Source organism: Salvelinus namaycush, chromosome 5 (assembly GCF_016432855.1).
Source record: "Salvelinus namaycush isolate Seneca chromosome 5, SaNama_1.0, whole genome shotgun sequence".
Taxonomy (NCBI): Eukaryota; Metazoa; Chordata; class Actinopteri; order Salmoniformes; family Salmonidae; genus Salvelinus; species Salvelinus namaycush.
Genome location: NC_052311.1, coordinates 60093479 through 60107941, shown reverse-complemented (window position 1 = coordinate 60107941; position 14463 = coordinate 60093479). Strand labels below are relative to the sequence as shown.

Genomic DNA, 14463 nt, shown 5'->3' with positions numbered 1-14463 from the left:
AGGCAGGGAAGAAAGTAGAGGAAGATGGGTCAAGGGGAGGGATCCTGAGAGGAGTGGTGTCAGTAGTAGATCTGTACCAGTACAGAGGGATAAACCAACAAGTGATGTTTCAGTAAGATTGGATTTATAGCAATGGTTATTAACTGTACTGCAGGGATTGAACGTAAATCACAGAATTGAGGTTGTGGTGGCAACTGCAGAGAGGTATTTGGGATTGTGAGACTTGACACCAGAGTTACAGGGTGTGTTAAGTGGTGGTGTCCCATCCTTTCAGGTTGTTGGCCTGAGGTAGGACTAAATAGATTTAAATTGTGGAGTATGGTGGTGTTATTTGAGTGTAGCGTTATCTGGTAGGGTATTTTATTTTTTCAAGCAAAGTATAAGGGAGTTGTACTCCAGTCTAGTAAGTGGCGGTAATGCAACATTTTTTTGGATGCCAACCGCGTTAAACCTCATCGAAGAGGCATTTGCCATTTGAAGTTCACCAATTTAAGTCAGCAGACAAACGAACAGAAACCTTTATTAATTAACTGTCTTAGCTGAATAGCTACACATTTAGGTTAATTGTATGCATATTGTCAAAATATTCTACTTCATTTAAAATGTTTTCTGCACTTTATTGAACCAGGTAGGCCAGTTGAGAACAAGTTCTCATTTACAACTGCGACCTGGCCAAGATAAAGCAAAGCAGTGTGACAAAAACACAGAGTTACACATGGAATAAACAAACGTACAGTCAATAACACAATAGAAAAATCTATATACAGTGTGTGCAAATGTAGTTAGGCAATACATAGGCCATAGTGGCAGCTGAAAGACTACATTTGTGTAAGTTCCATTAATTAACCTATGAAGAGATGAACAAAAGTATGTTCTACTCATGTCTATTGCAGTTGCAAGTTCAAATTTTATTTGAAGTCATATTTCCACAGACAGAAGTTCATTCTCATGTCATCGAGTTTCCAGGAAACGGCTTACCAGCGCATTTTAGCATGGAGAGGAAACTGATAGGACAGTGCACAATCAGCATTGAACAGATTTAGCTGTTGTCTGCAACTCTTGCTTTACAAGTTACACATAATAAGCACTAGCCAGATACCTGTTTCATACCTTCCTAAAAGCATATATTGCACTTTAAAAGAATGGTTATTTTCTCATACCAGTTATCATGGGTTTCTGTCTTAGAGAACATGTCTCTTCCAGTCTAAATCAATTAGTTGGAAGACATGGTGCTGCTGATCCAGGAGTTGTAGACACCAGGCTTGTTCCTCTGGGCACAGCTGTAACCTCAGGACACAGCACCCTGCAGCTGCCAACCACGGGGCCACTGGAGTCTCCCTGACAGAATGAAGATGGGGCATCTTTCAATATTGGTTGAAGCTGGTTAATCACAACAGATGAGCGCTTTTAACAAATCAAATGAAAAGGACAACAGTAGTAAGGTGTGCTATGAATTCAACTCTGCTTACCTGGCAAGAGTCCTTGCCTCCCTCCATGAATCCAGCGCAGAACATGTTGGAGGTGATCTGTCCAGGGTAGGTGCTGTTGCAGCTGCTGCTGCTCAGGATGGGGAGATCCAGGCAGAACAGTGGGTTGGGGTAGAAGGCTAGTATATCAAACATTCTCCCTTTGGTTCTGAGTGGTCAGTGATATAACTTGTCATTTGTTTTGATAAACAACAAATACCAAAAGTATTTATGGGCATATTGTTGATGCTACTCACAGCCCCTGCTGGGTAGGTTGCCCCAGCCAGCGGGTGCCAGAGCTGGCACAGCTGCAGGGCATGATCACGGTGCACATGTAGCTGTTCAGGGAGGCGGGCTTTCTCAGCTTGACGTCGTTGTCCAGGTTGCGGCTGTTGTAACTGGGGTGCATGATGAACTGCTCAGTGCCCTCGTTGACGACAATGTTGTGTGGTCACCTAGACACACCTGAATGTGGCTGGGGAGAGAGGGTTAATCAGATATACAGTTATGTCGAACATACTGTAGATGGCTTTGGTAAATGTTTTTGAAGAAAGTTTCATCAGTCACGACTTGTAGCAGTGAGCAGCAGACACCACCCATGTGCTGGAGATCAGGGAGCCACCACAGAAGTGGTACCCAGACTGCAGAGATGCCTGGTAGGATGCAGAGTTCTTTCTGCACATACCCTCCAACAATCTTGTCATCCTTATCGTCAAATGGGGGCAGCGACTGAAATACAGAAAGAATCAGTGTGAAATTGCATGGAAATACAACTCATGCAAACAGAACGGTACACGTGTTCAGTAAATATTCAGAGTATTATCACAGGATGGACACCAATGCGAACTTAAACAATTTCTCTCAACGAGTAAAGCAAGGACTTACATGCAACAGCAAACAGAGCCAGGAGAATACCGTACTTCATGATTGTGTTTTTTAGCTGCAACACAGGACTCAATCATGAAGACAAACTGTTATATACCCACTTCACCGGCCACATTATCTGATCTTCTCAAGGATTTGCACTTCTGTGAACAGTAGGCCTATATCTGACGCTCAGACATTACTCTACCTGGGAAAGAATTATGTCCACCTGAAGTGACACAAGCATCTCCATTTTTCTTATTCTTATTTTCATACACACAACTTAGGTGGCAGCTTAGTTGTATATTTTCTAACACTTGCATGGTGGGTGGTTCCGTTGTCGTTTCCTTTCTCGCGGGTGTCTTCCTGTTCCCTAGGGTCTTAACACCAGTACAGTGCAGTCACAGAGCAGCACAGAGACACATTAGAATACAGTGTATGTTATAGTTGAATTGGAACGACAGAGGAAAATAACATGATGTCTGAGTGTATCATTGACAGCAAAAAATGCATTAAAAAGGAGGAACAAGACTGTGGTGATTCTGATGAGTGGACTACGGTCATATTTGTCAGTGCAGAGACCCTGAAAGGGCATGATTCTGGTACCAAGATAGAAGACACCACACCAAAGAGTAGACCTGGAGAAAGTAACTACGGCTCTGAGGGCTCGATGGGGAGACGCTCCAGAGTTGCTGCAGCGTGTCTGGGCCTGCTGTGCCTTCTCCTACTGGCTGGGATCATGGTGCTGTTTGTCTACTATAATGTAGTCACTGTCAGTTTGGAGGAGAGGTTGTTAGTTTATAGAACCAGCAACAACAACCTGACTGAACAAAGAGACGAGCTACAGGTCCAAAACAAAAACCTGGATAAAGAAAAGGCCGATCTAAAGAGAAGGTACAATATGTTGAATCAAACCTGCCTTGAAGAATGGAAGAAGTTTGGTTCCAGCTTGTACTACATCTCTGACAGGACTGAATCCTGGGATGAGAGCAGACAGAACTGTCTAAAGAGAGGAGCAGACCTGGTGATCATAAACAACAGAGCAGACAGAACTGTCTAAAGAGAGGAGCAGACCTGGTGATCATAAACAACAGAGCAGAACAGGAATTCATCTGTACATTTAAAAGGTTTTTCTGGATTGGTCTGACTGACAGAGAGACAAAGGGGACTTGGAAATGGGTGGACGGGACACTAATGACCACAGGGTTCTGGTCTCCTGGTGAGCCAAATGGTGCCTCTATCGACTCTACTGAGGACTGTGCTGAGGTTAACACCTTCAATGACCAAGAGAAAAACTGGAATGATCTCAGGTGTCGTGAACAGCGGCGCTGGATTTGCGAGAAATTGGCTGATCAGTAGCTCAACCTGGTACATGCCTCAGATAAACACGCACAAACACACCTACATCTCACACACCACCTGTAAGACCGAAACAATTCCCCATGACATCATCTCAATGAGCAAACAGTACCAACTGTTCTTGTCCAGACTAAACATCTATTCTATGTGTTAACATTGTACCAAACATATCAACTTTGTTATGTTTCTTTTTGTCATATCTGCCATGTTTTTCCTGTAATATACCAAGAAAAATTCCTAATGTATAATAGAGCATTACATTATTCTATTTCAATTAAATACATTCTAAAAAATGATTTCCTGCCTTTCATGAATTTATATGCAATCAAATACATTCTGAAAATGTACAAATGATGAGTGACATTCTGCTGTATTTCTAACACCATCTATGATACTGTACAGCATCTATAGGTATTTCTGAGGTCAATAAAACATATCACTAGATTACAACAATTGGATATCATGATCATATGATGAATGTTGTTATACAATCCATGTTGTTATACTGTTTGTTTTATAGCTATTTTTATATCAAAGAAACAGGATCAGTAACAAACAGCCTATATTGATAAATTAAGCCGAGGAACCCTTAGAGACACTCTCCTTTCTGACCAATACTCAAACCAGTTGCAAAATGCCAGGCTTACTTCAAATGCAAGGTCATGGAACTCCACCTTGTGGCCTCATAGTGAATCTATTTTGGAGAAAGTATGTGACACAAAACCAAGCACTGTGTATGAATACACATTTCTATATTCCTTCAATGAGTCAAAAAATGGGGCAAATGTCTATTCATTTTAACAGTATAGGAATTTACATAGGGATGTAAGGTAATGCCGTTAAGCACACATCCTCAGTTGAGGAGCCTCGTTAGCCATATGTCCGTTCACACGCAAGTTACTGTTTGACAGGTACCAATGGAAATGTATACATGTATGCCCTTGAGACTGACCAATGGCAGAGGACAGAGTGGGTTTATAAGAGGGCTCTGACAGTGGCTCAGTACCGAGGCAAAAACGGACACAACCATGAAGGTCATTATTCTTCTCGCTCTGTTCGCTGTGGCATGTGAGTACCGGTTTATTCAACAGGAAATAATATGTGGGCCAAAAGATTGGAGACTGCATGAAAATACAACTCTGGATGAAGCTATAACTATACACTGCTTGAAACGTTTGGTACATTTGACCTTTTTCTTTACAACGATTTCTCCTTTACATCCCACTCAGTCGCTGCCCCCATTGACGATGAGGATGACAAGATTGTTGGAGGGTATGAGTGCAGAAAGAACTCTGCATCCTACCAGGCATCACTGCAGTCTGGCTACCACTTCTGTGGTGGCTCCCTGATCTCCAGCACATGGGTGGTGTCTGCTGCTCACTGCTACAAGTCGTAAGTGACTGGTGAAACGTTCTTCAAAAACATTTACCAAAGCCATCTACAGTATGTTCGACATGAAACTGTATTTGTCTGAGTACATCTGATTAACCCTCCCCTCACTCTCTCCCCAGCCGCATCCAGGTGCGTCTGGGTGAGCACAACATTGCCGTCAACGAGGGCACTGAGCAGTTCATCGACTCAGTGAAGGTCATCATACACCCCAGTTACAACAGCCGCAGCCTGGACAACGACATCATGCTGATCAAGCTGAGCAAGCCCGCCTCCCTGAACAGCTATGTGAGCACTGTGGCTCTGCCCTCCAGCTGTGCCAGCTCTGGCACTCGCTGTCTGGTCTCTGGCTGGGGCAACCTATCCGGCAGCAGCAGTGAGTAGCATTAACAATATGCCCACAAAGACTTTTGGTATTCATTGTTTCTCAAACTGATGATAAATTATATCACTGACCACTCAGAACCAAAGAGAGAATGACTGAGAGACTAATCCTCTTCTGCCCGTCTCTAGTCAACTACCCCGACACTCTGAGGTGCCTGGATCTCCCCATCCTGAGCAGCAGCAGCTGCAACAGCGCCTATCCTGGACAGATCACCTCCAACATGTTCTGTGCTGGCTTCATGGAGGGAGGCAAGGACTCTTGCCAGGTAAGCAGAGTTGAAGCACTTCCACTGAATTAATGAAAATACGATTCCAGAATTTCCAAAAACCATCCTTCAACCTAGATTGACTGATACCCTGAAACAAATCTGCTCACCTTTCATTTCTGTCTCCCCATCGCTCTATTAGGGAGACTCCGGTGGCCCCGTGGTGTGCAATGGTCAGCTGCAGGGTGTTGTGTCCTGGGGTTACGGCTGTGCCCAGAAGAACAAGCCTGGTGTCTACACCAAGGTCTGCAACTACAAATCCTGGATCAGCAGCACCATGTCCTCCAACTAATTGATCTAGACTGGAGGAGACATCTTCTCTAAGACAGAAATCCATGATAACAACAACTGTCATGAGAAAATAAATTATATTTTACTTTTAAACACTGTCTTCGGTTATTTTTTCACTAACTGGTTGGATTCTGCATGTTCTACAGGAACATACACTATATATGCAAAAGTATGTGGACACCCCTTCAAATTAGTGGATTTGGGCTATTTCAGCCACGCCTGTTGCCGAGAGGTGTATAAAATCGAGCACACAGCCATGCAATCTCCATAGACAAACATTGGCAGTAGAATGGCCTTGCTGAAGAGCACAGTGACTTTTAAGGTGGCACCGTCATAGGATGCCACCTTTCCAACAAGGCAGTTCATCAAATTTCTAGGAGCAACAACCGATCAGCCACGAAGTGGTAGGCCACACAAGCTCGGGACAGCCGAGTGCTGAAGTGCGTAGCGTGTAACAATTGTCTGTCCTCGGTTGCAACTAGGGCTGTGGGGTTCATGAAATTGTGATTCTCAAGCAAATATCTGTCGGTCTCACAGTAATTGACCGTTAATTAACATAAATACATTGAGCATCTCCTGGCTTCCACACATGGCCTACAAGCCACTGATGCAGACCTTTGGAACATCTACATTTTAAAAAGTCTAATAAATCCATTTAATATAGCCTACACCATCATAATAAATCCATTATTTATTTTAGACAGGTATAAAGAAACATGATATGAAGAAAATGTAGTCTATTTCAGAAGAACAGAATAGCATTTTTCTTATGTTAGGCCCTGATCTGGCTGTGGGCTACACTAGTTCATTTAGCAGACAAGATTTGCTTCGAATTCCGTAGCATTATTTATAGTATGAAGAATACAATTGGACATAGCTGAATAAAATAGAAAATATATTTTCTCCAAACAATGAGGGACTGCGCACATGCAGCTATTCTGTGTTGAGCGGTTAACAAAGAAACAGGTACTCCTATATGCTTAATTTAAAGTGATATAAATAACTTTAGTTGTGATACAAATGTTGGGCTATATATTTAGATTTTAACATATTCTAAGGCTGCGTGATGCAACTCTAATGATGATTTGAAAAAAGTTGCACGAAAGGCATGAGCTCTGCTTTGTTTTTTGCATAGGCTATACACACTTCATCAGTCTCTGATTCACAATTTGAAGAGCCTTGAATTTCCCGGCTGCATCCCCTTTGTATGGCCGTAATGCCCTCTAAAAAATCCATGCTTTTTGCGGCCAGTGACTGTTGTTCCCTTGGGCTGAATACAATAATTATAATTCCCTTCCCCGGCTGCGTGCCGAAGCACCTCTCACTCACGTGATTGGGTCTTTGTCACATGCTACAAGTGAAGACAAACACAATTGCACGCATCCTTATCCAATTCCGAGGCGTATATTGAAGATATTGGAAGAACTGTCCACATTTACTTTTCGTCAGCCAACAAGATGAGTAGGCCTAACGAACTACTATCCGCCATAGTACAAAAGTTGACCTATTCTATTCTGTGCGAGAAATAAATATTCCAAACAGTCTGGGACAGTTGTGGGATGCGATAGATCCCAAATTAATACAACCACTAGCATAAAAAAAACTGTTTCAAGCAATGAGCCTGACGAAACAGATTAGAACATTTAGCTTAAAAAGGTTGATAAATTGTTAGGCTATTCTTCACATTATAAGCCCAGCAATGAGCAAATGGCAAAAGGCAATAAGCACAAATGTTCCATTAGCAGGAAAACACCAATTCTCAAAAGTGACCACAAATGAAAATATGCATTTAATGCTTTTATTTATGAAGGTGCATTTTTTATGGTGAAAATTACCTTCCCCAAACTTGAAACTCACGCGCTGCATATGTATGCCAGTTAGGCTCTACACCTGTAGTAAAGCGGATTAATGTGCTTCATTTTAAGAAGTTACTTGGCCACTTTAGTTGTGATACAAACCTTATCAAAGCATATAGGCCAGGCTACATGAGGTGTGCAACTATGATTTGAAAAAGTTGCAAAATAAACATGTGCTGTTTGCGTTAAAATGGGCATCATTAAGTGATAGGCTGATATTGTCACCAATCACACTATTCTTGATTTAATCTTGTCTTTACATACAGTGCCTTCGGAAAGTATTCAGACCCCTTGACTTTTTCCACATTTTGTTAAGTTACAGCCTTATTCTAAAAATGATTAAATATTTTTTTCCCCTCATCCACACACAATACCCCATAATGACAAAGCAAAAACAGGTTTTTAGAAATGTTTGCTAATTTATACAAAATAAAAAAACTGAAATATCACATTGACATAAGTATTCCGACCCTTTACTCAGTACTTTGTTGAAGCACCTTTGGCAGCGATTACAGCATTGAGTCTTCTTGGGTATGATGCTACAAAAGCTTGGCACACCTGTATTTGGGGAGTTTCTCCCATTCTTCTCTGCAGATCCTCTTAAGCTCTGTCAGGTTGGATGGGTAGGGTTGCGGCACAGCTATTTTCAGGTCTCTCCAAAGATGTTTGATCGGGTTCAAGTCCGGGCTCTGGCTGGGCCACTCAAGGACATTCAGAGACTTGACCCGAAGCCACTCCTGTGTTGTCTTGCCTGTGTGCTTAGGGTCGTTGTCCTGTTGGAAGGTGAACCTTTGCCCCAGTCTGAGGTCCTGAGCGCTCTGGAGCAGGTTTTCATCAAGGATCTCTCTGTACTTTGCTCCGTTCATCTTTGCCTCGATCCTGACTAGTCTCCCAGTCCCTGCCACTGAAAAACATCCCCACAGCATGATGCAGCCACCACCATGCTTCACAGTAGGGATGGTGCCAGGTTTCCTCCAGACATGGCGCTCGGCATTCATACCAAAGAGCTCAATCTTGGTTTCATCAGACCAGAGAATCTTGTTTCTCATGGTCTGAGAGTCTTTAGCTGCCTTTTGGCAAACTCCAAGCGGGCTCTCATGTGCATTTTACTGAGGAGTGGCTTCTGTCTGGCCACTCTACCATAAAGGCCTGATTGGTGGAGTGCTGCAGAGATGGTTGTCCTTCTGGAAGATTCTCCCATCTCCACAGAGGAACTCTACAGCTCTGTCAGAGTTCTTGGTCACCTCCCTGACCAAGGCCCTTCTCCACCAATTGCTCAGTTTGGCCAGGTGGCCAGCTTTAGGAAGTCTTGGTGGTTCCAAACATCTTCCTTTTAAGAATAATGGAGGCCACTGTGTTCTTGGGGACCTTCAATGCTGCAGACATTTTTTGGTACCCTTCCCCATGTCTGTGCCTCGACACAAACCTGTCTCAATTCCTTCGACCTCATGTCTTGGTTTTTGCTCTGACATGCACTGTCAACTGTGGGACATTATAAAGACAGGTGTGTGCCTTTCAAAATCATGTCCAATCAACTGAATTTACCACAGGTGGATTCCAAACAAGTTGTAGAAACATCTCAAGGATGATCAATGGAAACAGGATGCACTCAAGCTCAATTTCGAATGTCATAGCAAAGGGTCTGAATACTTATGTAAATAAGTATTTTTATATTTTGCAAAAACTCTAAAAACCTGTTTTCACTTTGTCATTTTGGGGTATTCTGTGTAGATTGATGAGGAGCATTTTAAAAAATCCATTATAGAATAAGTCTGTAATGTTACAAAATGTGGAAAAAGTCAAGGGGTCTGAATACTTTCCTGTATACTAAATAACATATGTGTGAAATGTATTTTGATTTATAATACACCATTATCATGCAACTGTCTCGAAACAGGGTTCGCAGAAAAAAATACATGTAATCTATGCACTTAAATAGTGAATGGAGGACGCTTTTCTCGTGGTTCATTTTCATTCCAGCCAGATAGGCTATACTCCTGTTTTAAAGAGAAGCAATGTGCTTAATATTAGGAAAGTTGAGAAATAGTTAGTAAACCTAGCCTATTGAAAGCTGATGGGATCCTCCTATTTTTAATAGAGGCCATCATTCTGTTTTCTCAATTGCATAGCCTATAGAAATGTTGCACAACATGAGCTCATGGGCTCTCATTAAGTGTTTGATTAGATTTTTGATTACATTTGCATTAATGTCAGAGTGATAGAAGGTCAATAGAGTGCCAGGCAGTTAGCAAGTTTGGTATGCTACTAATGACCATCAGCAGCATCAGAGCTTGGAGAAGCCTAATTACCGTGACTAAATGGTCACGTGGAATTTGACTGCCCTCATGACACGTGACCTCCAGTGTGCCGGTAAAACACTACCGAGTTCCAAACTGCCTCTGGAAGCAACGTCAGCACAAGAACTGTTCATTGAGAGCTTCATGACATGGGTTTCCATGGCCGAGCAGCCTAAGATCACCATGTACAATGCCAAGCTTCAGTTGGAGAGGTGTAAAGCTTGCCGCCATTGGATTTGGAGCAGTGGAAACCCGTTCTCTGGAGTGATGAGTCACGCTTCACCATCTGGCAGTCCGATGAATGAATCTGGGTTTGGCGGATGCCAGGAGAACGCTACCTGCCCCAATGCATAGTGCCAAAGGTAAAGTTTGGTGGAGGAGAAATAATGGTTGTTCATGGTTTGTGCTAAGCCCCTTAGTTCAAGTGAAGGGAAATCCTACAGCATACAATGACATTCTTGACGATTCAGTGCTTCCAACTTTGTGGCAACAGTTTGGGGAAGGCCCTTTCCTGTTTCAGCATTACAATGCCACCGTCCACAAAGCGAGGTCCATACAGAAATGGTTTGTTGAGATCGGTGTGGAAGAACTTGACAGGCCTGCATAGAGCCTTGACCTCAACCCCATCGAACACTTTTAGGATGAATTGGAACTCAGACTGCGAGCCAGGCCTAATCGCTCAACATCAGTGCCCGACCTCACTAATGCTCGTGGCTGAATGGAAGCAAGTACCCACAGCAATGTTCAAACATCTAATGGAAAGCCTTCCCAAAAGAGTGGAGGCTGTTATAGCAGCAAAGGGGGGACCAATTCCATATTAGCAGGTGTTCACATACTTTTGTTAATGTAGTTTACATGACGTAGTACAGACATTATTGCTATCAAAATTATCAAAAGCTGGTTAGGTCTGTTTTCATCTTTAATCATGGTACAGGATAAAACATTTTTTTTATGTGAATCTCTAATAAATATGGTCAGGCTTTTATTTTGAAAACTACTCCATTTTGACACGGTGCTTTTCAAGTTGTTAGGGCCGGGACGATACCAGTATCGTGACAAGGAAACAAAACACGAAGTGGATTTAACTTCTTTGGGGAAACAGCCTTGAAGTTGGAAACAAACATCATTATGTTTTTATCCAGAATCACATGTATTTATTTTCAAAGCTATAGCTTGGAAAATAAAAGGACCAAAGTGTCTGGTCTGCTTCATGTTTTAATTTTTGCCATGGAAAAAATATTGCGATACTGGTATCATCACAGCCCTAGAAGAGATATTAATTCAAAATATATTTTGTGAGGATTCTGTTGGTGTTGGAGAAAGTTGACATAAGGGTTGACACTAAGGCCTACAATGAAATGATATTTGATTTATCCTAAGTGACACGTCATTTCTTCATTAAACAACTTGGTAAATAGTTAGTCAAGGCCCTCCTGGAAAACACTCCTATATATATCACTCCAACTTGCCTCTTGTCCTCTTCATCTTGGTATCTATGCTCCCAGAACCATCCTCTCTCAGCTGGCGTGTGCCTCGGTGCAGTGTTTGGTCAGGGTGCTTTCCTGTATGAATCTCTCTCCACAGGAGGAGCAGCGATAGGGTCGTAGTTGACCCCTGGCAGGTCTAGAAGTCAGGTAGGCATTCCCTGGTGAAGTAGGTGTCGACAGGGATGGGGGGTGCTTGGCCGTCATGTGACGTTCCCAGGTTCGAGGGTCATTGAAGATGATATGACAGTGCTCACAGCTCATTGGACCAGCTCTGTTTTTTTCATTGTCCATACCTGAAATACCAAGCCGACACAGTGAAAGATCTGTCGATGTGTCCTTGAGCAAGACAGTTGACCCTTATTTGCTCCAGGGGCACCGTACTACTATGGCTGACCCTGTAAAATAACTGCACCTATTCGGTGTGTGACAATAGAAACATTGTAATATTTTTTATAAAACACAGAAAATAAAGAATTATAAAATGTGAAAACTGAAAGAAATAATAAGTACATAGACTGTATTAATAAAATTCTATATACCCTCAGCCTCTCCTCCGTCTGTGCTTTCTTGGACAGAGTCTTCTGGTCCAGTGGGGGGCAGACTCCACTTGCTGTGGGTGCGTTGGTGAGCTGAGAGCAGACAGGAGGAGGGGAATGTACGGTCGCAGACACAGCAGGCAAACACTGTGCGACCTCTGAGATGTCTCTCATACTCTACTGGGTGCTTGAAGCGTAAATGCCTCTCTTCTGTCTCTGCATCCTGAAAGGTCATGAAACACTGGTGGCACTGAGTAGACTGGGGAGGCTGGGCTACAGGAAGAGAAAGCAATTAGACAGGGTCAGGAGAATCAGTGGATACACAAGTGATGTGGTAATTTGCTGCAAAGAGGAAAGATTGTCAAATACAGGTAAAAACTGATTCATTGAAAAGAGAAAATAACAAGATGCATATCATATCTAGAACAGAATAATCGGATTCAAGACACAAGTTCACAGAATTCCAAGTACCTTGCAAATGAGAGGTGAATCCATAGCCTAAACAAGAGGAAATATTAATAAAGAACCAGCCTTACCTGAAACTCTGGTTGAATCATTAGAGATTACTGCAGTGCTTCCCTCCTCTTCCTCTCTCACTGCCCTGTCCTCATCTTTCCAATTCCTCTCCTCTCCGTGCTGTCTCTCCCGGTGTTTTCTGAGTGCCATCAGGTTTCGGAAGCTCTGGCTGCAGTCATGGCACTGCTGTCGTTCAGCCACAGTCCTGCGGCGGCGGGAGTGTGAGCGCTTGTGGGAGACCAGCTTGCGCAGGCTCTTGAGCGTCCGTCCACAGACCCCACAGACGTACTGGGACTGGCCCATGTGACTGCGCTTGTGCATGATGAAGGCTGTGGGGCGGAGGAAGCGGTCGCCACACACTGGGCACTGGAACTCCAGTTTGACCTTGTGGCCGTGGGCGACCCCGTCCTCCCCCGCGATGCCAGTACAAGTGTCCCGTTAGCTGCCAGGAGGAACTGAAGCAGCGCTGACACAGTCTGCAGCACCAACTGGAGTCTGACCCAGAGACATCCTCAGTCTCAACAGTAGACCAGCACCTCTCTTCAGTCTTTCCCTTCCTCCTCCTTCTTCCAGGGTGTCTGTTTCCTCAGGGAGTTGGTCGCCTGGAGCTGGAGTTGAAGCGCGACCGTGATTTAGTGGGATAGCAGGAGCGAAGGAAGAAAATGTGTTGAGAATCAAGGTTGAAAATAAGAGACTAATATATTGTATCGTGTTGTAAAATTATCAATACTACAATTCTGTTTCTGTGCAAGTGTTGGCTTGCAGGCTCCTAAACACTTATTTGGACCCACCTGTAGTGCCTTGTTCTAGGCCCTCTTCTTGCTCCTGTTTGATGAGCGTGTCAGATGACAGTGGACCATTGGACATCTGCTCCATATGGTCTTCTTCCTCTTGTTTAACGATGACCATCAGCATGTCACCATCCAATGTCCCTCCTTTACCACATACTGTCTCCATCCTATTGTATTCTTTGAGATTAGTAGGCACATCAATAGGGTATGATCAAAAAGAAATGGCTTGAACATTTGGTCCGTATTATAAACAGTCTGTCAGCTGTAGAACCATACTCTGGTCACCGATCAGACTACTTTTCCAGCATGGTTAAATAACATATGTGTAATTTCTTCAGTTTATAGCCTTCGCAGTAAAGATAACATATTTTGGTCAAAACAGAACACCTTCACGCAGGATAACTCGGTGACTAATTGGTGCAAGATTTCATGGATAGAATAGGGCTATGACCGTCAATAACCTCAAATTCTGTCGCCTACCTTGCTTGCTCCTCAATATTCAATGGATCCTCTGTCCCTTGCGGTTTATTGCAAGGGTGTAAAATATTTCAAAGATACCGGTAAACTACATCTCTTGCTTGCAGTAGAATACACATATTTGCATTATAACTAAATGATATGCATCTTTTTCATGTTTGATGTCAACCGGTGCGCATCCGATGATAGGATTGTGAAGAACATTTTTTTCACCCCAATGTTTTGACCGTGGCGTGACTGATTTACTGCCGCCCATTTGGATCACACCCCATTGTCGTCTGTAACCGTAATAAACTATTAGCGGCGCCTCCCCATTATAATAACGCTTTGTTACAATTTTACACTATACATAAGGGCGCAAAAAAAGTGGAATTCCTAAATAGTAATTACATTTAGTAACAATTGAAATTAGCCTCACACATGTTCTTAAAATTAAAATGTAGTCCATAAAACATCAATCTGAATTCAAAGTTAGTCTTGCAAA

General features: G+C 43.0%; 3 protein-coding genes and 1 pseudogene across 3 annotated transcripts; 2 read left to right on the top strand and 2 right to left on the bottom strand.

The window, feature by feature from the left end:
* Nucleotides 1-887: 887 nt before the first annotated feature.
* LOC120048578 lies at nt 888-5086 on the bottom strand (annotated as a pseudogene).
* LOC120047224 (C-type lectin domain family 9 member A-like) lies at nt 2652-3480 on the top strand. The gene is made up of 2 exons (XM_038992753.1): nt 2652-2661; nt 2795-3480. Exons 1-2 carry the CDS (start codon nt 2652-2654, stop codon nt 3388-3390), a joined length of 606 nt encoding a protein of 201 aa, XP_038848681.1. The 3' UTR covers nt 3391-3480.
* On the top strand, nt 4634-6112 carry LOC120048572 (trypsin-3-like). The gene is made up of 5 exons (XM_038994657.1): nt 4634-4757; nt 4919-5081; nt 5201-5454; nt 5592-5728; nt 5871-6112. The coding sequence occupies exons 1-5, from the start codon at nt 4718-4720 to the stop codon at nt 6018-6020; spliced, it is 744 nt and encodes a 247-aa protein (XP_038850585.1). The 5' UTR covers nt 4634-4717; the 3' UTR covers nt 6021-6112.
* Nucleotides 6113-11131: 5019 nt separating this feature from the next.
* On the bottom strand, nt 11132-14267 carry LOC120048569 (zinc finger protein 418-like). Its single transcript, XM_038994655.1, has 4 exons — nt 13503-14267; nt 12732-13319; nt 12199-12468; nt 11132-11952 (listed from the first exon to the last, which is right to left on the bottom strand). The coding sequence occupies exons 2-4, from the start codon at nt 13030-13032 to the stop codon at nt 11690-11692; spliced, it is 834 nt and encodes a 277-aa protein (XP_038850583.1). The 5' UTR covers nt 13033-13319; nt 13503-14267; the 3' UTR covers nt 11132-11689.
* Between the last annotated feature and the right edge of the window lie 196 nt (nt 14268-14463).